The 26,994-nt window shown below is 38.2% G+C and overlaps 2 protein-coding genes across 2 annotated transcripts; one reads left to right on the forward strand and one right to left on the reverse strand.

Annotated features, from left to right (window-relative positions):
• Window positions 1-1,910: 1,910 nt before the first annotated feature.
• On the reverse strand, window positions 1,911-7,928 carry LOC132736839 (uncharacterized). The gene is made up of 5 exons (XM_060724061.1): window positions 7,900-7,928; window positions 7,050-7,148; window positions 4,968-5,126; window positions 4,093-4,188; window positions 1,911-3,458 (listed from the first exon to the last, which is right to left on the reverse strand). Exons 2-5 carry the CDS (start codon window positions 7,080-7,082, stop codon window positions 3,069-3,071), a joined length of 678 nt encoding a protein of 225 aa, XP_060580044.1. The 5' UTR covers window positions 7,083-7,148; window positions 7,900-7,928; the 3' UTR covers window positions 1,911-3,068.
• Window positions 7,929-17,518: 9,590 nt separating this feature from the next.
• On the forward strand, window positions 17,519-25,307 carry LOC132736836 (uncharacterized). Its single transcript, XM_060724055.1, has 3 exons — window positions 17,519-17,712; window positions 24,062-24,682; window positions 24,714-25,307. The coding sequence occupies exons 2-3, from the start codon at window positions 24,062-24,064 to the stop codon at window positions 25,305-25,307; spliced, it is 1,215 nt and encodes a 404-aa protein (XP_060580038.1). The 5' UTR covers window positions 17,519-17,712.
• The last annotated feature ends 1,687 nt before the right edge of the window (window positions 25,308-26,994 follow it).

The raw sequence follows: 26,994 nt of genomic DNA on the forward strand, positions 1-26,994 counted from the left end.
GTCTGTCTGTCTGTCTGTTTATAAAAACTTTTTCCTGTGATCACTTTTAAAGAACATTTCCCACAAATTTACTTAAAATAGAGAAAAATTTACACATTAGTGAATGGCCAATGGCCCTTCAGAATGCTGATGGGGTTCTATCCGGTAGGGGACTTATGGATTGCTTGCAATACTATGATAATTGCTTGTTTTTATTACAATGTATTTAAAAACTAGGAGCCAACGGTGCATTAAGATGTAAACGTGTGTTCTAGATTCGTATTTGTTGTTGATGAGAAAAGGTGTGCGCTAACTGGCTTTTGATGTAGTGTATGAGTAGGTCAATTCAAATTTGTGTTCAGAGAATATGTATTTTATCATATACCGTGTCTGTGTTGAATCTAGATATTAAATTATTATGACTGAATACTCCATTGTTATAACCTTTCCTCTTAGCGATTGTACTCTTGTTTGTCTTCTATGAATGGCTCTTTAAAGTAACATTCTAAATATTTTAGCAAACTTCGACTTTGCGTGAGCTACTGATAGAATAGAGAAAAAAGAAATCCCTAAAAACGCTTAAAACGGCAAAATTGATTATGTTGCATTTCGGTCTGATTGAAAATCTGGAAACAAAGTAATCCCTCGGAAGCATTTATCACAACAAAATTACATGAAAGCCTTTTCGTGACGGTACTGGAAAGTGCAAGCTACAGTCCACATACCCGCCCGCCCCCTCTTCTTCCGAACTGGTTTGAGCAGGATTCAACATTTAACACGAAATAAATTTAGAAACATCAGCATGTGTGTTCATATTATGGGGGTTAACATGGAACCTTCAATGTGACACGTTATGACTATTCCGCGAAAAGCAGCATACTCGTATAGTAGAAACGTTGGAGAAAACACTCATAAATAGATGCCATAACTGTTCTACGAATGTTACCGGGAGTAAATTATATCGGATACAATATGTTGGATTTAATTAAACAAGGGAGACAACTAAAATTCAATATTGTCAATGATATCACAGTTTACTATTCTTTAGTTAACATATACATAGACCATGTAGACAACACGGTAGAACTAAGCAGTAAGATCACAACCCTACAGTAGGGTAATTTCGATCACTCACCGTGGCATATGTGTTTCGTGAAGAGTTTATATAACAAAATGAATAGAAGATTAGTCTCGTTAAACATTCATCAGACAAATTGGAAGATGCCTCTTCAATTTAAGGTTTAGAGACTTAAATAAAGCACCTTCATTGCCGTTTGTTTTTAGTTTCATTGCCCCCGTTAATCAGTTGTAAATTATGCCCAAAGCAAGCAAAAAAGGCTAAGTTCGAGATAAATGCATATGCTATTCAAAGATCTAGCATAGAAAAATCAAGTTTTTTTTTTCAAGATAACAGTTAGTGCTTTAGAATGCAATATCGTTGTCAAGTGTCCCTACGTAATATATAACAGCTCTCGTAACATACTATAGAAAGCTCAACTGTCTTGCATGCCTATCGTACAAATACGAGTATTAGTGAAGTCGTAACTCACCAACTGGTGCCTTCATTAAACATGCGATTACAAAATGAAGTATTCAATCTCTTCGTTAAAGTAATTGAAATAATATTAATGTCACATTGAGTCTATACACATTTAGCAAGAGCAGGATTATAAGGTATTTAAGTCGCACGGACAGCGGACAGTTTTTCAGTTTAAGTTGTCGTGAGTGCCTCGTGTGCCTCCTCCATACGTTACTTCATGTTTAGGTGAGCTCCTCCAACTTTCTATAACAGCCGGTTTACCTCAAGTCACGAGGTGGATTTCAATAAGGACATGTCACAAGTCATGTGAAGCAAGTAACACCTTACCTGCTAGAATACGGAGAGTTCCGTGCTGAGTCCGGAGAGGGGAAATGTATAAGAAAAGGCGATATCAATTATAAATGTATTTTACAAAAAATAATTTACAAAACGTTAACAGTGAACACACTTATTTTAATATATTTCATAAGTCATATAAAGAAAAATGTAAAATACAATATAAATTTATTATAAGTGCTTTCTATAATTTTGATGTATATTTTCTAAATGTTTTGAGTTTGATTAAAATTTAGGTTGTTTCAACCACATTACCGCCAATCTATAATTATGCATACAATATATATATATAAAGCTGTCGCAGGAGTTCTAACACCAGACTGATTAATCTTGCTTGAAGTCTTTACTTGTCAATGAGCTTGTCTAAATTTTTTACAATTAATAATTCAGCCAAGAGATTATGACTCTTTATCACATTTGAATGAAGTTGTAATCATGAACATTAGAAATAAAAACTTTAGTTTATGAGAAACATTGTCAATAACAAATATACACGAACAATTTTGTACTAGGGCTTTTATGTTGCTTATGCCAAGACATGTTTTCTTCTGCTTCAACATCAAATTTAGCAAAATTATATAAACAAGTACCAGCAAAACAAGAAATCAAATGCATCTTTAACGGTGGAGGAAGACTGAGAAGTATTCGAAGTGGTTCCAAGCGGTTAATTTTAATCAAAACTTGAATAGAAAAATACTTGTTTTACAAAACAACTGGGTGGCGTTTCAACGAACACTAACATTATCTTTATTCTGTTTGAAATTGCTTTCTTTAACAAGAATTACAGGCATAAGCAGGAACTAATTTCAACACCGGGTTCTCATTAGGTTATTTAAATATATCTTGATTCAATTTATATAAATATTTTTTGGTGAATTCGTAAAAATAACCGTTGCATGTTTAATGGTTTGTTAAGTGAAGCATGGGTTTCTAGATCATCTTTAAATTATTCATTCAATGAGAATCATACATTTGCTAAATGAAAACTGGACCCGTTCGGTCTTAAAGCAAAATGATCATACAACAATATCGAGGACATAACTGAACAATATCGTCAGCGCCATATGTATAAGCATTACAAAATGAAAGACAGGAGAACATTGATCGACGAACGTCCTCCTGTCTAACGAACACAAAGTACTGCATTGTCAACAGCAAAAGCTTATAATAAAACTTCACAACGATCTGTAACATAAGCTGATCCTTACTGATTTCAAGTTTTGTCGTCCATCTTTGTCAACAACTTTTGTGTCGACGCATCATGTTCATTTAACTCAAATTTTGAGTCATCAAGGTCTTCTTGATCTTTAGACACAACCGGTACGTTTTTATTTTCATCATTATTTTCACTGTCTATATATTCCATTTCAATATGTCCATTGCTGTTAGATACATTGATATCTGCTTTTATTTCAGTGCTAGCTTTACCATCAGTTTGTGCGGTAACATTATTAACATGTTCAGCAAGTCCGTTAACCGGACCAGGAGTGTCATCATTACATTGTGCGGTGGATTTCTTTAAAACTTTAACCGTTGACTTCTTTGGTGGATCATTCTTTACTACATAATAGCGTAAAAACGACTCAGTTGAACGTCTCCCTTGCTGAAAAACAAGCAAACAAATCCAAAATTATATTGATAAAAATGTAAATAATTAATTGTAGATTTTGGATTTTTTCTATTCTTAATATTCAGAATTTATGACGAGGTTTGAACCAATGCGATATGATAACCATTCGGACATGCGACACCATCAAATGAACAAGCTTGTTACAAAGATGTTTTTTGTTTTTTTTTAAATATCATCCTATTTTTAATATTATCATTAAAATGATAAAAAAACTCTATAGCACAAGACTAAACCAGTGTTTGATTTTTTCATTGAATAAGATAAAATGGCAAACCTTTATAACACAGATGAAATGTTATTATAAAATATCAGTTTGAAGTATTTATGCTATGGTCATGGATGGAATATAATATTTTACTAGTAAAATAAAGTTTAAATAATCCGCTGCAGATTGTTTTTCTGTATTCATAATGATTTCTTGAATCTAATCTACCTATGTCATTATATTTTATAGCTATTATTTAACTTATGCACTTTTTATCATATGACGTTACGTAAAAGTCTCCTATTTTTCATATTGTAAAGTCTGATTACAAAACATATTTCACTCCTGTCAAAGTAAAGTTTATAATCTGCTTAATAATAGAAGCAATGCATTGATTCTCACCTCTACCACAAACTCTCTATCAGCTACTTCTAGTTTGAAATCAGATGTACCAACATGACCTGTGTTAATCCCGACAGTCCTTTCGATATCTCTCTCCTGAAAAGAATAAATATTTCGGAAATGACACATATATTGTTTGGTACAGGCAAGAGATATACTTTGGCAACTGCATAGATAAAAGTGTCTAAAATGTAATATGAATCGCATATAATTTACAAAAATTTTAGTCTATAAGAAACAAGATTTAAGGTAATATCTATATCTGTTTTTTGGTGAGTAATTCTTCTCTCTTTCGAACGTGATTAAAATTAATTGAAGACAGCTGCATTTCATTATTTAATATATTCAATAAATCTGACTGCATGTATTACATGATTTTCTCTTTCATGACTTTACTGGTGGAGGAAGATACAAGGTGCCTCTCCCAACACTATTTCAGGTTCAAGCATACGTGTTACCATGAAACATCAAGTTTTGGTTTAAACATATGTATTTAAGCTCGATTGCGAAACAAGTTCTTGCAACTTATATTATTCACTTTCGAGTCCGCTTCCTGGAACCAACCAGTACTGGAGTCATATGAAGATACATGGTCGTGACCCGATTAGGGCTCGAACCCATGATCCCTGAGTTGAGAGGCAGACACCTTAAAGATATACTATTCTCATCTTTGGGTTAAATATTTTTATCTTAGAAATGTATTGAAACCCATGAAATTCTTAATGAATATGTTTAATTTAAATAAAATAATGAATAAACTCTATATGGGTATCTTTATTCCCTATTACAAGTCGAGTAAAGTTGGTCTTTTCTAACCACTAGGCCACCGCTCCCCTTAAAACATCAAGTTTTAACACTCAAAACAATAATCTTACCTCTACGTGGATTCGTTTTACGTTGGTGAGCAGTGCTGATTGCAATGTGTCGAAAAATGAAAACAGTCCTTTGATTTCCTTTCTTTGGTAGCCAAGGAAACGGGCTTGTAAGGAGACACCAGTTCTCTCAATGAAATGAACTATTTCGTGATAATACACCTGTAAGATAAGATATTTAGTGATAGTACACGTGAAAACTATTTCGTGATTAGAACTTTAAATAAACCAAGATAATACACATAGAAACAAGAGCTGTCGGTAGGACAGCACGCTCGACTATTCTAAGTGCTTGATAGTAAAAGAGCCTTGATAACGTAAAATTTAGAGCTTTGATAATGTTAAATTTTCTAAGTTCACAAAAGGGCTAATTTTTTTTTATAAATTCATGTTATAGGCCTTAGAGACAGTCTAATTATACAGTATTGGCTTGACTATTCTGAAGGTAATGTCACAAGGGTGTTTTATTGAGTATAATAATACTAATTACCTATGAATACATAAAATTGACAGAAAACGTACAAAGGCTTGTAATTAAGATGTTTTATCAAGTAAATCACTGCTTTATTATTATGAATGCATATAATTGTCCCAAAAAAGGCACAAACCCTCAGTAATTATAGAGATAACAGCTTACAAGCAGAACTTTACCATGAATTTCTAAGTTGAAAAAGGGGAGGAAAATCAGCCTAAATGCAAGATAGAATTATGGATCTTTGTCAGTGACCTACAATTATGACCCTAAATGCATCTGTGAAGTTTTAAATAAATATCTTTAATAGTTATTGAGATATGTAAAACTTGCATGTAAACATTAACCAAGAGACTAAGTAGAAAAGGGGATATGAATCAGCCTTAATGCAGGATAGTTATGGAACTTGGTCAGTGACATACAATTATGACCCTCAAATTATGACCCTAAGTACATGTGTAAAGTTTCAAGTAAATATCTTTGAAGACCTTAAACCTTTAACCAAAATTTTCTAAGTTTCAAATTTAAGGGGCAAATAGTTCTGCAAATACTGCAGGCAGAGTAATGCAATTTTGCAAACTGATGTACATTGTTACTATAAAAAAGCATTTTAAATTTCAATTGAATATCTCAAGCAATAATTGAGATATTTGACTTTACAAAAAAACTTTTACCAAAATTTCTAAGTTAAAAAGGGGCATAATTATGTCAATATTGTAGGCAGAGTTATCCAACTTGTCAATCTGATGTACCTTGTTACTATAAATAAGTATTGTAAGTTTCAATTGAATATCTCAAGAAATAATTGAGATATTTGACTTTACAAAAAACTTTAACCAAAATTTCTAAGTTAAAAAGGGGCATAATTCTGTCAATATTGTAGGCAGAGTTATCCAACTTGTCAATCTGATGTACATTGTTACTATAAATAAGTATTGTAAGTTTCAATTGAATATCTCAAGCAATAATTGAGATATTTGACTTTACAAAAAACTTTAACCAACGCAGACGCCGACGCGGACGCTGACGCCGACGCCGACGCCGGGGCGACTACAATAGCTCTCATATTCTTCGAATAGTCGAGCTAAAAATAGTTCCTGATAGAACATCAGAAAATATTTTATTGCCATGATTATAGGAAAGATTGTGACTTCATATCCCGTCAGGGACAAGCCGTTCTTTCCTTCAGAATGAAACTACACTAAGTACTTGTTGTTTCTAGGATGGTTAATAAATTTGAAAGAAAGTGTGTCTATAAGCATATAGTTTCCTACACAAACAAACTGAAGTAATTTAAGTATAACCTAAACACTTTGGCTATCTTATTAGAGATAATAATATGAGCCGCGTCACGACAAAACCAACATAGTGTGTTTGCGACCAGCATGGATCCAGACCAGACTGCGCATCTGCGCAATCTGATCAGGATCCATGCTGTTAGCTATCAGTTTCTCTACTTGTAAAAGGGTTGGTAAGCGAACAGCATGGATCCTGATCAGACTGCGCGGATGCGCAGGCTGGTCTGGATTCATGCAGGTCGCAAACGCACTATGTTGGTTTTGTCGTGACGCGACTCATATAATTTTCAAGCGTATCAATTGACATTGACTTACCTCGCCATTCCCGTCTTCGTCAAGAGCCTCCATAGCTTCATCTACAGTGACATTTCTACCAAACAATCTCTCAACGTAACGCTTGGGGAACTCTTCTGTCTGCAAAATACAAACATGGTTATCTTATGTCACTAATCCTTAGCGATATGCCGCCAGTAAGTAACCAAACTGTCGTGACAATTAATGCGATCTGACAAGACTCTATAAATGTAGCTGCTCATATTTTATTGAATTTGTCCTCCCTCAAAATAACTATTCACAATTCCAAGATAATTCTCCGCGAATGTTACAATTGGCATATTTTCTTATTTTGATAGCTTTATCGTTCAATATATAACGTGTGTTTTCGTTGAGATGTACCTTTTCTATATGTTTGTTTTTCCCAAGCTGAACAAATTAATAATAGTATACTTTAAATAATTGTTGACTCAGCAAACAAGACTTATTCAAATGTTGTAAGAAAATAATCTTCATCTAAGCTACTACACTTACGTTTAAAATGGGATTCAAAATTGTGCTTAAATATTTTGGACCTAAATTTATTATGACTAACTAAATGTGATACATTTGTGCTGGGTTTATGTGAAGCAGGCATGGTAAATCTCATATAGCAAGACTTAACGGATGGGGGAGATATTTTGGTGCCAAGTTTAGCACTATTTCACGCACGACCCGGCACTTGAGTAGAATCACCAACCTAGACCAATAAGTAAACTTCCTCACATGAAGGAATCCAAAGTCCTTCACAAGAATTATATAATCATACTGACGAGCTTTCAAGAAGCCATTGTAAACAACCTAACCAAAACCGGATGCTATATTAAATTTTCATATAAAAATTAAGACTTACATCATTAAGGGCGTTTTTTTTTAACTCTGATTTACTTAATTTTGTCGGTCATTGTCTTTGTTGTGTTTCTTCAGCACCTGAAAATTAAAAGAATGATTGAAATAATTAAAAATAAATATTAACCGAACTCCGAATCACTAAACATGTGCACGGTAACAAACTTTAACAAACAAACTATTCCTATCCAGTAAGTTCGTAGATAGGGAAGACATAACCATGTTAATAATTCAACCGAATTTCGTCAATTCTTCAAAAAAATAATCATGATTGGTACTTGTTTTATTGAATGGAAAAGCTACAAATTTTAATCAATAAAAATCTTTTTGTTTGTTTTTTTTTTTCATGACAAATTGTTAAACCGGCTCATTTATAATTACATGTAATGTAAGATACATGTATATAAATTTACCTTCAGAAAAGCACTGACTGCATGAAGATTGCGTATGTGGTACCAATTTTACTTTCTCTTGCATTTTCTTCTTTCGTTAATCTTCTCCTCCCTGGAAAGATATTTTTCATTTTAAAAAATATGCAGAAATTATTTTTCCCACAAAAGTGAATAGATATTATATTAGATTTTCACTTGCGGTAAAGTTAATATGTAAAAAGGACTGTAAATTAGTGTTTTTTTTCCTTTTTTGAGCGTGTGGCCATCCACGTGAAAAAAAGCAATGATGTAAACAAACCTACTTATTACCTGTGTTTAAATTAAGTTAACCCATTACTTCAATATAAGACGTCTTTTTCACCCCCCCCCCCCCCCGGGATCAGTAGTGGTGTAACAATCAAAACGAAATTACAGCCCTTTTTTAAATACAGGAACGCCATTTGGCACGTGAACAAACGAAGGCAATACGTTTCTATATCTAATTATATTTTTTCAATAATAGTTTGGGCTATAATTTTTCTTTGTAAATTATAATGTTAAGTATTCCTTTGAGTAATTTTAATGAAATAAATTAGGCCTTTTTCTATAATTGTTTTTAATTTGATATTATTCGTAATGAGACCTATATGATCTATATTACATTAATTAGGCAGGGTACTCTTTTTCTGTATAATTTGTATTTAAGTTGATTAGCCCAATCATAAATAGCCGTAAGGGCCCCGTTGAATGTGCAAAGCATATATAAGGAGAGGTATTGCAAGGTGAGTTTCAAGTTCTTCCGACTTCCCCTTCGCGGGCCGTGCAACGTCGCTCGGAAGACAATAGGCCACACCAGATGGGTGACCTAAGTTAGGTCACAATAGCTGGTGTGACCTAACCAACGGCGAGGCGTGTGGCCCCCTAAAGAGGAGCTGCTGCTTTCCCCGGAAGAGGTGGCTTTCCTTTCTATTGTCAACCCCATTGTTCAAGAAGCGAAGAGATGGGTCCCTAGAGAAAAGGTCCAACGAACGAAACGACCAGCCAGAAAAGACCCCTCCGTCGCAGCTCTACGATCGACGACGGCGTTGCAGGGCGAATAAGTTCCCTCCGTTGGGCAGGCTTCTACGACCAGCAATCCGATCGTAACAGAGGCCGATTAGTCCTGGGACATATGGGAAGCCCGGCGCCAAGTATAAATAAAACTAAAACAACAACAACTGAGTTCAGTTGGGGTGTTGGGTGAAAGTCAGATTGTCAAACATCTTATGTTGGATGGCTTTAATTATACCTGCCTATATATAATATTGCCTGTTAATCCATGGTACGCTACGGAGAAGGGTTGCCAGGGCTTTTAATTAGTAAAAGTAAACCCCCGGGGGGTTGCAATGATGGACAATTTGTTTTGAGATAAATTTTAAACAAGAAAGCATAAAAATACGAGCATACTACATTGTAGTATTTTAACAAGGTAGGCATCCATACGGGACGTTTAATATGTTTAGAAAGGCAATCGAGACTTAGGAAAGGGTCTAGGATTGGGGATTGTTAAACAAATATATTCGCATAGTGTGTATTGTTTATTTATTTTCGTTTGAAATTTAAAGTTGATTGATTTTTATATTCCAAATCATTTGGGAAATCAATTGGGTCTTCAATCATTTAAATGTAAGGAAAAACCTGAGAAAAATTATTAAGTAATAAAATTGAATACAAATAATAACGTTATGTTTAAGCGCGTTACACGTTACACGTTAAAATGCTTTACCTAGACAACCAAACACTTTATTTTCGTTTGAGAAATGGTGTTAAAAGTGATAACTTTTTCGGCGCCATCCCCTAATGACAAATAGATACATCAAGGGGTGCCAGAAAAACGGGACGTGAACCCCTTCCCTGTTTTTTTTTTTTTTTTTTTTTTTTGTTTGTTTTTTTTTTTTTTTTTTGGGGGGGGGGGGGGCAGGGTTTGAAGGGTGTTTGAACAGATCACCTCATCTCAAGAAAACTTAAGAAATTGTGAGAGGCTAAAAATGGCCTCAGGGTCGACAATAAGGTAACGTGTAACCAACGCTGAAAAAGACTTTTTACTCAATCTCAATCCATTTTGAGAAGTTGCACGCCCTTTGAAATCAAATTTGGGATGGGAAAAATCAACGCAAAATAGTGATGTTTTGGGGAAAAAAATTTTTTTTTTTTTGGAGGACCCGCCCCTGTAATGTCGTTGCCAAATGGTTAGGAGGAAATTTTTAAGAATTTAGTATGCCGTTACAAAGGCTAGTGGTCCAATTAACAAATTGTGCCAAGCTGGAACAGTATTAAAAAAACCTTTTTTAATATTTATAGAATTTGAACTTTGAACATGTAACAGGAGGCTTTGTAACACCGCACTTTAAAAGGATCAATGCAACTTTGGGACAAATCGAGAAAATGACCCCAATGTGCGTTGATAATCTACATTGGTTTCCCAGAAAGTTCCTGAATTGTCAAACTGAGTTCTGCTTAAATACCAAGGTACATGACTTATTTTTGATATCCCAAACACTGCAATATTTTGAAATTTGGAAAGTCAAGATGAACGGTCGATTACTTAATATATACATCAATATTTCTAATGTCATTTAAATGCGATGTAAGCAATAAATTAAAATATGAGCCGCGTCACGGGACAAAACCAACATAATGCGTTTGCGACCCACATGGATCCAGAACCCACCCTGCGCGGTCCCGGACAAAAAAATAAAAAAAAAACAAAAAAAAAAAAACAGTCTGATCAGGATCCATCGAAGGGTTGCTTAACACTCTTTTTAACAAGTAGAAAATTGATGGAACAGCAATGGATCCTGATCAGACTGGACGGACCGCAAAGGCTGGTCTGGATCCTGCCTGGTCGCAAACGCCATTATTTGTTTTTGTGTGACGCGGCTTCATATTGTTTTGATGTTTTAAATTGAAATGTTTTATGAATGTATCTTAAAAATCGCGTTCTATATAACAAAAAAAAAGTACTGTTTGATGTCCATTAAAAACCATGCCATTTTGAAAATCAGACAAGATGTAATTTTCCCCGAAAATTACAAAATTACGTGATTGAAAAATTAAATGCCTGCCTAATCGGAAAACGTAAATTTTTCATTTAAATTTAATTAACACTTATGACTTGCTTCTTAAATTACTAATGGCACCCATTTTGGGAACCCCCATTTGAAATGTTTCATTTTTAGTAGTGTCAAGGAAAATGGGATTTTAATTTAGAATGGAAACATGTATGAACATGCATTCTCTACAATTTTGACCACAAAGCTAGCTCAGAAAATGTAATCAACTACAAGAATATTATTTTAAAACGTTCTAATTTCATTGGAACTGTTATGAACCCAAAAATGGGGTCGCCTAGTCTGATGTTATAAAAAATGCATATGTAACCTGGTGTACCGACTTTGGGATCAAAAAATTTTGACACCAAAGTGCGTTACGCTCTTTTGGGTTGTACCCCAAAAGTGCGGGTTGAACCCCAAAGTGCGGTGTTTACAAAAGGCTTTTCCAAAAAATGCTAATGAGTAATGGGATAAGTGGTAACGTCTTATAAAATACTTATTATTATAAATTAGAAGTAACTAGAAACTAGGTGCGCTTCATCAAAAGGTACAACAATATATATCAATACTTTTAAATTTCGGCTTTAAGTTTAATAGTTTCAATGTTTTGGCCTTTTTTCACTCCAACGTTATAATTGTTTTTTTTTTTAAACAATAATAACTTTGGACCATAAACAACATAAAAACCACAACTTTCACAGTTTGGCAAACGTCTACTATTTAGCTGAATGTAAATCTATGTTGCATTTAACATAGCAAAATATGAGACTGTATATGCATAAACTAGCAACAACTGTGAAAACACATTAAACAACACATCAAGTTCAATATCCCAAATACATCCCCACACTCCTCCAATTGCTCTACCCTTTAAAACGAGTTTTACTAATATAATCATTGATTTATAAAATGAACACTGTCTGTATCTGAAATTACTTCCGGCAAAGGATATTAACGCAAAATTACATCTTGCTTTCTTACGTTACATCGTGCTTTCTAACTTGTACATCTGGCATTCTGACTTTTAAATGTTGCTTTCTTACATGCCACATTATGGCTTTCTGCTTGTGTGCGTCTTGCTTATTGTATGTTGATATCTTTTTTAACAAGGAGCAACTTATTATTCCAATTTGTGTATATTAATTCCAATAAACTTAAAACCTGCAACTTTTTGTGAATTTGGGTCTATTTAACTCAGAGCTTTAAATGACGAATGTCATAAGGTAGAATGCCGCATAGTCGAAAGCCGAATGCAGCAAAGCATAATACGAGCGACATCTGGTGAAATAATATGTGACACCCAAATTAATGCTAATAGGTGGCACTACACTTTTTAATATCTTCGGTAAAGTCCGTATTGCGGTTCGGATTCAGTTTTAACCAAAAAGTTACGTCCCTTTGTTTTCCCCACTATGGAAGCAAATAAGGTAAACATATATACAAAACGATATAACCAATTTTTGTATTTATTACTGAAACTGTGTGGGTCAAATTATATTTCAAAAGCCTGAACAAATGACAAGTTACAACATTTCCAAATCAATGATTTTAAGAAGTTATTTTTTTAATCAACAAAACAATGTTGTTCAAAGTGTTTTGGTATGAAAGGTGATAGATTTCCGGATACTCCGTAATATTTTCGGGTAAAATTTCCGTTGGTTCCGTACAATGTTTCCCGAACTTTGCGCCAAAAGAGTGTAGTTTCCTGCCCTTGTTGTAAATTGGCACTCAGTGCGGTTTTTCCATGTATTAATTTATACATGTATAAACGATTACCATAGGTTTCCTAAATTTTTTGTACACATTTAAATGTAAGACAGTTTACGATCATTATAATTAAACTGAACTGTTTTAGCATCAAACAATAACCTTTTTAACCGTAGACAAAATTTTTAAGAGAGTCAAATAACGAACGATTCATGCAATTTAAAGCGCAACATGTGCGAGTCATAATTGCAAGATGTGCAAGCCAGAATGCATTGTGTGCATGTCATAATGCAAAATGTAATAGTAAAAATCCAAGATGTACAAGTCAAGAAAGCAGAATGTAACGTAATAAGGCAAGGATGCAATTTTTTGCGTTAATATCCTTCCATATTTTCACACTTCTTTTATTAAATAAGTAAACCATACATATCGTTCAACAGTAGATGAAAATGAATGCATAATTTCATTTCTACCCAACATACATACATGGAGAATTGATTAATAAACTTCTGGGCCATTTTTTTCTTAAAGCAAAAGTGATTTGATTTGTGACGCAAAACAAAACGCGTCTGATATCTTACTAGTTATATATAATTATTTGATTAGTTTTTGCAATTTTAAATTTTGAGGAACGGTGATTGAATCAAAGGCCTTTGCCTTTTACTTGAATACGTTTTAATGTGCAATTAATTCATACAAAATTTTACCTATTTTTGATATTTTTTATATGTATATTTCAGTCCTATACACCCTTATGGCTATTTTATTTAGAGAATTGAGCAAGCAAATTAATAGAAGCACATTTCATTTCAGTACCGCAAAATAACAATCCACATAAAACATGTATGTACATTGAAAATAAAATAAACATGCCTGTTGAGTAAGTTAACACGCTGAATAAAAACAATTGACTGTTAATACCTTCTAAGAACTCACCTGATGAATTCGCTGCAAAACAATTTTCATTATTTTGCAAAGACATAATAATTCACATATATGCACAATCTATTATTACATTGGCCCCTATTTCTCGGGGGGAGATCGGGAAATAGCTAGGTAATAACCCTAGTATTATTTTTTTCCGGACTGACCGGAGTATCTGGTGGGTTTGTTTCAACCTGCAGTAAAAGGTTTTCAGCGGAAATTTTAACATCCGATTATCCCTGCAAAGAGGAGCCTGTGAATACAAACACCGAAAGGCATGCCGCCCATCAGTGATGGGAGATCCCAGGTTATAATTGACTTAGTAAATAAAAGATAAATAAAAGATTATAAGAAAAAAAAGCTGTGAAACGTTTAAGATATTAGTAAAATAAATTACAATTGAATATTTGGGGAGGAAAGCAGACAACATTTATAAATCTGAAAGAAATGCGCTTCTATTGCTTTTGTTATTTTAAAAAAATACACAGTATAGCTTTAACTTACTTCGCTAGTTTTGTGTCTGGAAAGGGAGGTAAGTCTACGCCGAGTCTTTGTTGTAGAATATCTCGCAAAATGTCCCTTTCATTATCGGCATACTGTGAAAAAGAAATTAAAAGTTTATATTTCTTCAGTAAAACGCATACCAATTAAAACAATCAAATAATATACCAAGAATGCTTTCACTCGGTTACCTGATGGATTCTGGAATAGTTATTAAAAAGTCGGACCGTAAAAGACGGGTGAAGACATTTCAACATCACGAGTTCTTACTTGCAGAATTTACCATTTCAACATATCTGACGACCATTGTCTGCTTTGGTCAAACTGGACGGAAGCTATGTTATGTTGAAAGTATAACTGAATAACTGAAGAAACAAACTTTATATGATAAGTGTTTGTATGCACTTGTGCTACGAACACTTTATTATGTTTTTGTTTATCTTTTATATATTCTTTGTAGTTTTAATCACATGCATGTAATATGCCATGATTAAATAAATAAACTAAACTAAACTGTACGTAAACCGCATTGCAATCTGGCATATTAAATTCATATTAAACGTATTAAATGCTATGGTGATAAATTGCAAATGCGTGCAGACAAACTATTTATATCCCCTTCACTAACATTGAGCAGTTCTACATTCAAAGAAGGATGAGTCCATTCCACAAAGGACAGCAGCGTTCATATTTCACAGTATGTATTTTGTAAAACTATAACTTACTAGAAGGAAACCTAGCGTAGTCTCATTGTATGTACCGAACCTCTCTTTCTTTTCAAACAGTTTGGGAAAATTCTCCAAAGGTTGTAGTTTGTTTAGAAAACTGTCCTCCATTTTCATGGATAGCCACCATCCTGTGAACATAAAATATTTTCATGAAGATATGATTTTATAATTACTTATTATGCTCTATAAAATTATCGTCGGAACCCACGTGTACTGATTTCACTGCACTACATTCATGAGAATGAAGTGTACAAGTAACTAGTACCATGGGTTACCGAAGATGCAGTCGAATATCATTTCTTCAGTGATTTGAGAAATTAATTTATAAATAGAGGATATTGAATGAGTGTAAGTTTAATACTGAATTTATAGAACGACTTGAATAAAATCATAATATGCGAGCATAGTATTATTTTATTCAACGTGTTCAATAAATTTATTATCAAACTTACACTAATTTAATACGCGGAAAGTCCGAGCGGGGTCAAAGGCCCCGCGAGGGCTGTAGCGCTCTTAGATAACATGTATGACGCGTATCAATCCAAATGAAATCAAATTCAAACTAAATGAAAATTTCAAAAAAAATATATCCTATACCTAATGAGCTGTGAAAAAATCCTTAGTAAAATGGGCGCCGCCATTTTGAAATCCCTTTGAGCTAAATATAGATATCAGAGTGCTTTTAATGAGCGACTGCATAATTCAGACTATTGCTAGCAGACGCATGCTAAGTAACACTTCCGGTGAAAGAATGATGTACAAAATCAGAAAATAAACCTGCATTTCATTGATATGAACTATAGTAACGATTATATATTATAAAGTTTCTTTAACATATCATTTTTGATAAATTAGCACATTAAAAATAACGTTAAAACAACAACTGTCATTAGAGATTAACAAAAATGGCAGACGGGATTTTCCGAACGCCGACGCATGCGCAGAGGTTCCCCTTTACGTTCGGAGATATTCGGAATATTCCGTGCGCTCCGATGATAGGTTAAACACCACTAATTTATTCGTTTTTGTTTATGGTACAAAATATCTTCAAGAAAGATCTGGTTTACATGTACCCTAATATGTTATGCTAAAATCATAATTCATAGGAGCTTTCCGCGCCATAGGTAGCACCTAATTTCATATTATTCTATTTATCACATTCCAAAAATAAAGACTGTATGAAGTGATAAAGAACCATTTTTAATTGAAGTGCCTATAGTATAACGTTAACATTTAGCGCTATGTTTGTATAACGAAAATGACGTCACGTTAAATATATGCACAGCCGTGCAAAACCATTTTTACGGAGTCGTAAAAGCGGCATGGGTATGTGATATATATTTATAGCAAACACCAAAATTTAATATGCCCATATTTAATTCGTAAATAAATCTTAAATATCTGTGCTCAACAATCCAAAATATAATTTGACTCCAAAATACATTTTGAAAATGTTTCATTTTTTCTTATACTCGTTTTATGACTTACATTCGTTTAATGATAGAAATGAGACGAAACCTTCAACTTTGATATGATATTTCAGTATGAAATAGTTCCATTTAAAATGAAGTAATATGATATAAACGGTATCTCATTACTTTCGTGATTATAATAGTTCTTTGATTTATTGCTGTTTTTTATCTGTATTTATATGTAAAAAAAAATTATTTGTAACTATTATAATAAAACCATTGACGCGGAAAATATTTCAAAGCATTATTTATGATGCTCAGGGTAACGATATATAGCTTTCCCATTGATATAAAAATTTGAAATAAGATTATCATGTGGTTTCCTTTTATTGACAATGACATTGACTTTTGCCCTAAATAAGAAATTAGATACATCATTTGCTTAAATTTTGTAAAACGCAAGAAAAACACACACTAAAAAATAGCAACAACAACACAGATGATAAAATTAGCTTAAGGTCTTCAGCGTACCCGTTTATATACTATGACATGACATATAAAAACAAAAATGTTAAAAAGCGGCTTATAAAGTTTTGGAAGCCAGAACTAATGATAAAATATAAGTCTCAATCTCAAAAAGAGTTAAATGCATCATACTATAGTCTGTCCCATTAAAAATGGAAATGAACTTTTGCCTCGTGTGAATTAACAAAACGAGGTTGAATAAAAATTAAACTATTTTTGTAAACTAAAAAAAAGTCACCCTCGAGATTTTTCAGGATTTTTCTCTAAAGTGTCTACTTTTCTTGTGAAAGCAAATTTTGATTTCTCTATGGCAAATCCCTGTTGTTTATTTTCCGTAGCCATTGCCGAAGTACTCTTCATTTTGTAGTACCGTATGGTAAAGGTTCCGGAAGTTAACGAAGTCTGACGAGCTTACCGGAAGGGGTAGTTCCGAGCATACCGGAACTAGTGAGGCAGTCCGGAACTGATAGCTGAGAGTACGACGCCATATTGGTAGACGTTACTTAAAGTCATTGTTATCTGGCAGATTCTGTGCAACTACAGACCATCCAAGGAAGGTAATTGCTTTGATTGTATTTACAACCCTTTGTAATCAATCTGCATAAGTTCTATATTGGTGGCAGCGGTTTTTTTTTTACGAATTCCGCCCCGGAAAATCTTCGCTACCATTAAAAAATTTTTTCCGTTAGTGTAAGAATTTGCCCTCAAATTCTGCACTTGTAGAACGAAGTATACCTAAATTCTTGGTATTGTTCATAGTAGTCCAATCTACTTGAACGATTTAAACCGGAATTTGAGTTGGAATCTTCGTAGTTGAGCAGGAATTGCCATATAATTCTGCTTGATTGAACGAAAAATTTTGTTGTTTTTTTCGGATTTACTTTTTATACTGCTGCCACTGGTAAAGTTATCTATTAGGTAATTTTAGTCCCTCGTTCCAGTGTATCCTTTTTGCTATTTATTTAAATAGCGATAGATATTATTGTTTGAATTGAACCCTTTCAATTTAAAGGAATAATTTCTGTCGGTTCATGGAGGGGGATTTGCTAAAAAGTGAATCCTTAGATTTTGAGTATCCACAGGATGCAGAGGTTAGGCATTCACCCTTGAATGCTATGTCTGGGAAGCCACCCTTGGTTTCCATTAATTTTGCTCCTGTGGACCAGTTACGGACGATTCCGCATGTGGGTACAAGCCTTGCCAAGGCTATTGTAGCCGTGCGGGAAAGCTCTGGTAACATTACCAGGGAAGTTTTACAGACAATCTGTCGACGCAAGTTCTCCCCTGAGATGCTTGCTCAGATAGATTTTACAAAAAATAAGTCTCTCTCGACTGACCGCAGTGGCGAGCTAGACCATTCTAGCTCGGAAGACGAGACAGATGAGGAGGCAGATATTAAACCATCTGCACGAGATTGGACAGAGATGGTAAAGGTGGTGAAGGCGGCGACATCGGTCCTTGCTGCACATAAGCAGCAGCAAAAATCATCTGATAGCACCCTTGCATCAGCTGATCAGACTTTTGCCAAGAAAAGTCTGACATTAATGTCTCCTGCGGATTTTACTTCCAAAAAGGTAAAACCCACACTCCCCCCAACTTTACCTAAACCACGCTATACCACTCCTAAACGTACCATACGTTTCAGGAATATAGTGGATAGTGATTCCGAGGATGATACCTCGGTTGTTCCAGTGTCATCTGTTCCTGGTCGCAAGGGCCGTAATCCAATTTCGGCTCTTCCTAAGCACTTGTCTTTCGATGGCAGGACCCCTTGGGAACCGTTCTTTCTTAAGTTTGCCCGCTATGTCCAACAAGGCGGGTGGACTGAGGATGAACAGTTAAACTGCCTCGTATGGTGCCTGAATGGAAAAGCGCTGGAATACTATGCGCTTATCCATGATCAGGAAGGATATCTTACCTACCAAGGTTTGGTAGCAAAGTTGGCTGCTCGATTTGGCCAACATGAGTTACCAGCAGCCGCACAGGTAAGATTTCAGAATGCGGTTCAAGAGACTTCAGAGTCCCTGGAGGAGTGGGCCGACCGTGTGCTCACTCTGGGTTATAGAGCTTTCAGGAAGCTCCCAGAAGAATTTGTCACTGCCCAAACAGTGAACAGGTTCTGCCAGGGTATGGTGGATAAAGAGGCGGGCCATCATGTATGCATGCAGCAACCCGAGTCTGTGCATGCAGCAATACAAATGGTCCGTCAGTATCAGCAGGTCCACTCTGCCATGAACGGTGACCGGAAGAGAAAACCTGAAAAGCCGGAAAAGGTTTTCGCTGTTGCCTCCCAGCCATCACGGGAGCAACAGGATATGTCTAAGGGTGATCTAAGCCAAGCTCTAGATGACCTTGAGAAGCGTTTGGCAAAAACCTTTTTGTCAAAAATGTCACGTCCTCGCAATCGGACCACTGGCTGCTACCATTGCGGCGAGAAGGGCATTTTTAAACGTAAATTGCCCAAAGCTTAACGGCGACCATAAGCCGTTAAACGACAACGGGACGGGGAAAAAGTAGGTCATTTCTCGTCCCAGTCTGCAGACAAGACCTTCACTGTTAAAAGATCCGGTTGGCTGCCAACTTCAGCCAAGTAAGCACGGGGGGAGTCGAACCAGACCCTGTTGTTGTATGTCAGGTAAATTCCTCCTCTCAGTTTACCATGGGGGTCCAAGTAGGGGATTTACCAGTAACAGCAGTGGTTGATACTGCTGCCCAGGTGACCATCATTTCAGATAAGGTCTACAATTCCCTGAAGCACAAACCTCCCAAAATAAGCGGGATGTGAAGCTGCAAACCGCAGCAGGGAATTGTCTATGGCAGCATTCGTAGCCGGTCCGATGAAGCTGAAAGTGGCACCAGGTATCAGGTCACATAGCTCCCAGTTGGCACAAATCTGTGGTTTTGATTTGCTCCGCCACCCCGGTAATCGGTGTAGGATATTCGACAAAGCAACGCTATGAGGATGCGGCATCTCCCTAAGACATTCATCCGATGTCCCGTGATCAGGCACGGGTCTAAGAGACAAGTTATCCCCACATTCGTAACAAGTCCAATGCGTTCATTACCCCTGCCCAGTACATGTAACCGAATCAGAAGAAATTTGGCTCCCGTGTTACATGAACACAACACCCTGTGTTGTGTTGATAATCCCATGCTCGCCTCGTCAAAGGAACCGAGATGGCGGCAATCATCATATTATCGAGAATGGTTGATGTTGAAACATATTCGATCAACGAAGTGTTTGAAACATCAGGTGCGGTTGGTCAAATACCACCACACCTGCAGGAGGTCTATGATACCTCTTGTGGCAGCCTTGACGAAGATCAACGGCTCAGTTGCGCAATTGCTTATTGAGTTCCAAGATGTCTTCGCCAAGAGTGAGTTTTGATCTTGGTAGCTTCACTGACGTAAACATTGTCATTGATACTGGGGATGCAAGGCCTGTAAAGCAACGTATGCGGCGTACGCCGGCATGCTTTGCAGGGGAAGAAGAGGCCCATCTTCAGAAAATGCTGGAGGCAGGAGTCATACAAGACTCTATATCAGATTGGGCATCCGCTCCAGTTTGATCCGTAAACGTGACGGCTCTGTGCGCTATTGCATAGACTATAGGAAATTGAATGAGGTTACAGTCAAAGACGTGTATCCTCTGCCTTTAGTCGATGATTGCATGGACACAGTTGCTGGCAGTGTATGGTTTTCGAAATTGGATGCCAATTCTGCATACTTCCAGTTAAAAATCCGAGAAGAAGACAGGAAAAAAGACTGCCTTTATTACAAGGTACGGTCTTTTTGAGCATGTTCGCATGGCTTTTGGTTGTGTGGCGCCCCCGCTACATTTGCCAGAGCGATGAACTTAGTTCTCAGAGGCTTAACATGGAAGACTGTCCTGGCATTTCTAGACGATATTATCGTGCTAGGACGCAGTTTTGAGGACCATCTCTCAAACCTGCGTGAGGCCCTTTCGAGATTTCGGAGGCATAAGCTTAAGCTGAAGCCAAAGAAATGTATCTTCTTCCAACAAGAAGTAGAGTTTCTGGGCCGAAAAGTGAGCAAGGACAACATTGCTATGACGGAACATGACATAGCTGTTGTGACTGATTGGCCTGTTCCAAACAGTGCCAAGCAGGTTGAAAGGTTTATGGGGTTGGTCAACTATCATAGAGGGTTTATAAAGGACTTCTCTAGGATAGCGGCCCCATTGTACGCCGTCACAGGCAAAGCCAACTTTGTCTGGGGCGAAGAACAAGCAGAGTCATTCAGGACTTTGAAGTGCTTGTTGACGCAACCTCCGGTGTTAGCATTGCCTAACCTGACTGACAGCTTTATCCTGGATACGGATGCCTCCAATGATGCGATTGGAGCAGAGCTCTTGCAGGTGCAAGATGGCCAGGAGAAGGTTGTCGCGTATGGTAGCTATGCTCTCACCAAGGAGCAACGCAGGTACTGCGTGACCAGGAAAGAGCTGCTAGCAGTGGTTCGGTTCACCAGACAGTTCCGACACTACTTGCTAGGCAGACCATTTGTGGTTAGGACTGACCATTCCAGTCTGAGATGGTTAATGAACTTCAAGGAACCACAAGGGCAACTGGCGAGATGGCTTGAAGAGCTGTCTCAATTTAACATGGTTTTGAGACACCGTGCAGGCCGTGAGCACTCCAATGCCGACGCAATGTCAAGAATACCACTGCAAAGTGGGACATGTCGAGGCTGGGTTGCTGGTGCACGCCTGGATCAGTTGCCTTGTGGTGGGTGTGTTTATTGTAAAAAGGCCCATGAAAATTGGGAGAGGTTTTTTACAGAAGTAGATGAGGCGGTACCATTGGTCATAAAACCAGGGGGGGGGGCATGGCCCCAGGTTTGAATGCTGGTTTGGGTGACCATGAGGGTGCCGGGGTCTCTGCCATCTACGGGGAAAGTGAGGGTTCAAATGACCTATCAGACACGAATGGCCAGCCGGTCCTTACCATTGGGGTCGGTGATCATGGTCAGCAGGGTCTCTCTGAAGGCCAAATCTTCAGTAGAGATAAGACCTGTGTTGAGAGTGGTTGCCAGGAAGAAAGAACCTGGGACATCAGGACCCTTCCTGATCCCGGGGATGTATTAATGCTGGCACAAACTTTGGAATATATCCCATGGGACATGCATGGCATGTCTAGAGGGGATGAAGTTGCTAGCATTAATATAGTATCCACCAGGAGATCAAAGCTTGCTACCAATGCAACGCCTTCTGATCAGGTGGGAGATAAGGAGAAAGATAGTTCTCCTGTGGTTACTAATCCAGTGGACAGGCCTAGTGACAGTGAAGCCCTGCAAAGTTGGGGTTTTTCTGTGGATGAACTCAGGGAGGCCCAAAGCCGTGATCCTGAGTTGAAGCCTGTACTGGATTGGTTACAAGATGGGACAGAAGCTGACCCTTCAGCTCTGTTTCAGTCAAGTCCAGGCACTAAGTATTACTGGTTAACTAGGGGTTCGATGCTCTTGATTGACGGTGTGCTATATCAAACTGATAAACACACTGATGACAAGAGGCTTGTGTTACCTGGTGTTTATAGGCAAGAAGCACTCGCTTTGAATCATGATTTGCCATCGGCAGGTCATCAGGGCGAGTCTCGGACAAAAGACCGAATTAAAGAGAAGTTTATTTGGTACAGTCTTGGTAAGGATGTGGCTAGTTATGTTTCTGGTTGTGCTGTGTGCAACCAAAACAAAAAGACAGCACATCAGGGGAAATGTCCTTTAATCCAATTTAGGGCAGGCTCCCCAATGGAACGTGTACATTTAGACTTCTTAGGTCCTTTGCCAAAAACACCACGGGGTAATGAGCACGTACTCATGATGGTTGACCAGTTTACCAAGTGGGTGGAGTGCATACCAGTCCCCAGTCAGTCTGCCGAGGAAACTGCTCGCACGGCTGTCGATCAGTTCTTCTCCAGATTTGGTATGCCATTTGAGATCTTCTCTGACCAGGGTCGCAACTTCGAATCCAAGTTGTTTTGCGAGTTGTGTAAGGTTTTAGAGATCCATAAGGCCCGTACAACACCTTATCGACCTTCCGCCAATGGACAGGTGGAAAGGTATAACAGGACTCTCATGGATGCTGTCCGCTGTTTTTATAGGATAAATCCCAGAAAAACAGTGGGACTTGCACCTTCAGCAGATTTGCTGGAGCATTACAGGTCATCCGTCAATCGAATGACTGGTTTTACCGCCAAACATGATGATGTTGGGTAGAGAGGTAAATACTCCGGCAGACGTGATGTTTCCACCAAAACATCGTGAGCGAGCAGTCACACACAAGACTACCTGTTCTGTCCGCTTTATTTCCCACCATGGAAAAAGCCCATTGAAACTACACTCGTCAGTCGTATGAACGAAAACCCCTTCAAAAATCGTAATGGAAAGCGTGAAAATGTATGATCTGCGCGACCTTTGAGAGGAAACTATCAGTGGAGATTGTCAGTTTATTTGCTGGACACTGCCACAGTGAAAGGCAAATGTAAGAAATTATCTCCTCCTTGGAAAGGCCCGGGGGTTATTGTCTCTAAGCTTTCCTCTTACCATTTTAGAGTAAAGCTCCGTAATGCGGTCTTTGTGGTAAATCACGACCGTGTTAAACCTTGCAGGGATAGGGATTTACCTCGCTGGATAAAGGTGTTTCAAGAGCACCCCAGTGATGATAAGGGAGCGACTGGTGATGATCGTGTGTACTGCTTTTGTCGCCAACCTTGGCAAGGCAGATTTATGATCCAATGTGATCACTGTCAAGAGTGGTACCACGGTTCTTGCGTTGATATCACGCAGACTGAAGCTTTTGACATCAATTTATATAAGTGTAAGGATTGTATTAAACGCTCTAAGAGGGTTGATACATAACCAACCATTTGATTTTTTGTGTCATTACAGATGTCTGCAGAGAAGATCCTGTCCAATACACAGGCAAAACGGCTAATTCCGCCCTCGGAGTTAGCCAGTTTGGTGACTGCCCTACCTGACAAGGCCAAAGCTATTGAGGCTTTGTTGGGGCAGGTGGACCTAGCCAAAAGGTCCAAGAAGAAGGGCTGGGCTAAAGGTTTAGCCAGGGAATTGGACAAACTCCAGTTCCACAGCCATTCATGGATTAGCCAGTATGTCCATGAATTGCCAGCTACCAAAAAGCTGGTGTGGAAGGAAGATCCAACAGGGACCTCCAAAGACATTCGCCTGGCTATTGACCCTTCAATCCAGGTGATTCGCTCCGACTGTGGGACCAAATCCCACACGTCGTCAGAGTCCATCGCCCTGTTGGATGAGTTCGACATGGAGGTAGAAGTGGAGTCTGGGGATGAGAGGAAGTTGCTGGCCAGTCCACCCTGTTCACCTCTCAAGCCAAAGCCAGTTAGCCCTGTCAAACCAATTGTCCGGGCTAGCTCCCCAAGGAAGTCCTGGGCTGAGGCAATGGAGTTGGAGGTCCCTCTAACTCTTGTAGCCACAGCAGCCCCTCCATCGTCGGAGACTGTGACCATAACACAGTCTGCCGGCCCAGAGGTCAATACGTCCGAGTGTTGTTGACCTTCAGGGCCTATCAGAGAGTAGCCCAAAAGCCGAATTGGCGTGCGTCGCAGCGTCTCCTGCAAAGTTATCTCAGGAAAAGGCCTCTGCTAGTTCTGACCAACCCAAAGGTCAGAATAAGGACCCTAAGAGTAGGAGAAATCCGAGTGGCCAAAACACTCGGAGGTCACACTACTCTGGGGGTGAGCGCCTTGACCGGAGGAGACCTGCACCGACCACTGGGGACCATGGCTCCGCTCCGAAGGAAAAGCACTCCAGGGTAGTGCCCGCCAGTGTCCCAAAGACATCTCGGTGCCCAGTGCCGGGTTGTTGTGGGAATTTCACACAAAAGCATGCCATGGAGGCCCACCTCCCTGGTGTCTTTTGGCTGTGTGTTAGTGGTGAAAGTGTCACCAATAGAAGGATAGGGGCATTGAAGCTAGTGGTCAGGTGGCTACTAGGGTTTAGCAGTACTTTGCTGAATCTTGTGGTTTACTTGGAGAGTGTTGGTGTGCCGGTTTCCCATGAAACCTGCTCCAGCGATCTCCAGAGGCGCAGCCACGAGTTCCTGTTGAGGCTCTATGCCCTGTACCCGAGACCCTCTCAAAAGAAACGAGGTTAATGCTGACAAATTATTTCACCCTAAGAACACCGCCAAGAAGTGAAGCGCTTAGAGAACCGAACGGGCCGCGCCACTGACTGTTCGACTGGCGCTGTAATATTGGCCATGGTGACTAGGGGGATTATTATTCAGTGACTTGTTTGCTGAATTCTTTTGGGTTACTTGGAGAGGTTGGTGTCTGGTTTTCCATGAAACCCTGCCTCCAAGCGACTCCAGAAGGGCAGCGCAACGAGTGTCTGTGAGGCTCTTTAGGTGGGCCCGTACCCGAAGACCTCAGTCTAAAGAAACGAGGTAATGCTGTTAAGACAGTATTGTTGCAGTGGGCCGTTGTTCTTCTTGACCTAGAGTTTCACAATGGTTGGAAAGGAACATTCAGGAAGAAGTTTGATCCATGTTCGAAACTGTTCTCCTTGAAGATGGAAGGAACTCATTCTGGAGTGTCCCGCCACATTCGCAATTTTGACGCAGGGAGCCCCTGCAAGTCTAGAGGAGATTGTACACTCAGTATATTGATGAAGTTCCTTTCTCTTTCAGGAGACAGTTCGAATAAGTTGGATTTATCAAAACTGGTTCTTCACCTGGATGTCTGTCCAACATTGAAAACCAACAGAAAGCAACGGCGCACTGCAACTATACCCACACACCTATGACCCCCTAATCAAGAGAGTAATCTATTCCATCATTCAAAGGGCTGCCGTTTGTCAGCTCCGCGAAGAAAACGGCTTTCCCGTGACTCGACAAGTGAGACGGAATTCACGCGACCAAACTCTTCACCAGAGCGTCATAATGAGTTACACCAAGGGACAAGCACCACCATATCAACGTTGACAGGAATGCAGATGTTCACTGCGAGGCATTGACAGTAAAAACACACTCATGAGAGAATTCTACAAAAGCATATACTCTTTTCTTTTTCAGCCTGCGCAAATCACGATGGTCGTGGTCACCATTAGAGATCTGCGATAGTATGACTGATGGGAATCATTTCATTTTGGCTCTAACGGGCGTTTCTAATCAGTAGAAAACATCATTTTCCTAATACTCCTTTAATAATGTGGTCTGATAACGCCCTTAACTGGTGTGAGCCACTGCCAAACCTGGAAGAATCGACGACGATTCTTGGAATACACACTTGAAAATATTTCATGACTTTTATCCCGCAACATTGCCCCTTGGTCATGGTGGTTGGTGGAGAGAAGACTTATAGTCCATTATCCGAGAATGTATCAGGAAAGTCTTTTTGGAAATCATTAATAAGACATGGAAGTTCTCGTACACTCTGTAACAGAAATGAATGCATTATCATTGACCGCCCTCGTGTACATTGATACATATACAAGATACCAAGATGAAGAGCCTTACACCATCGCATCTACTATACGGGCGTAGGAATTACCGTCCTTTATTTATCGAGACGACTGAAGATCCCACAACACAAGGAATTTAACCCAAGAATCGGCCTGTGATATATTGTTCAGATGTTAGACTGCAACGCTGATCCATATTTGGTCAAGATGGGAAACACGAATACGCTCACAGCTGTTGCGAAGAGTTTCACGAGAAAAATCTTTGGCATCCTTAAAAGAAACCGATAACGGGTGACAATATCAATGTTGTGACGCACACGGACAAGAGAGTACGTGGTTCAAGATTACAAAGAGCGCTCGAGGTTATTACCACGGAATCG

The sequence above is a fragment of the Ruditapes philippinarum genome, unplaced genomic scaffold, assembly GCF_026571515.1.
Source record: "Ruditapes philippinarum isolate M1 unplaced genomic scaffold, ASM2657151v2 ctg4856_1_1_1_1, whole genome shotgun sequence".
In the NCBI taxonomy this organism is placed as follows: Eukaryota; Metazoa; Mollusca; class Bivalvia; order Venerida; family Veneridae; genus Ruditapes; species Ruditapes philippinarum.

Coding starts and splice junctions, on each gene's coding strand:
- LOC132736839 (XM_060724061.1), bottom strand. CDS start 7,082: ATGGAGGCTCTTGACGAAGACGGGAATGGCGAG. Junction 5,127..7,049: donor ACGAAGACGGGAATGGCGAG/GTAAGTCAATGT, acceptor CTTATCTTACAG/GTGTATTATCACGAAATAGT. Junction 4,189..4,967: donor TAAAACGAATCCACGTAGAG/GTAAGATTATTG, acceptor TATTCTTTTCAG/GAGAGAGATATCGAAAGGAC.
- LOC132736836 (XM_060724055.1), top strand. CDS start 24,062: ATGTCTGCAGAGAAGATCCTGTCCAATACACAGGCAAAACGGCTAATT. Junction 24,683..24,713: donor CACAGTCTGCCGGCCCAGAG/GTCAATACGTCC, acceptor GTTGACCTTCAG/GGCCTATCAGAGAGTAGCCC.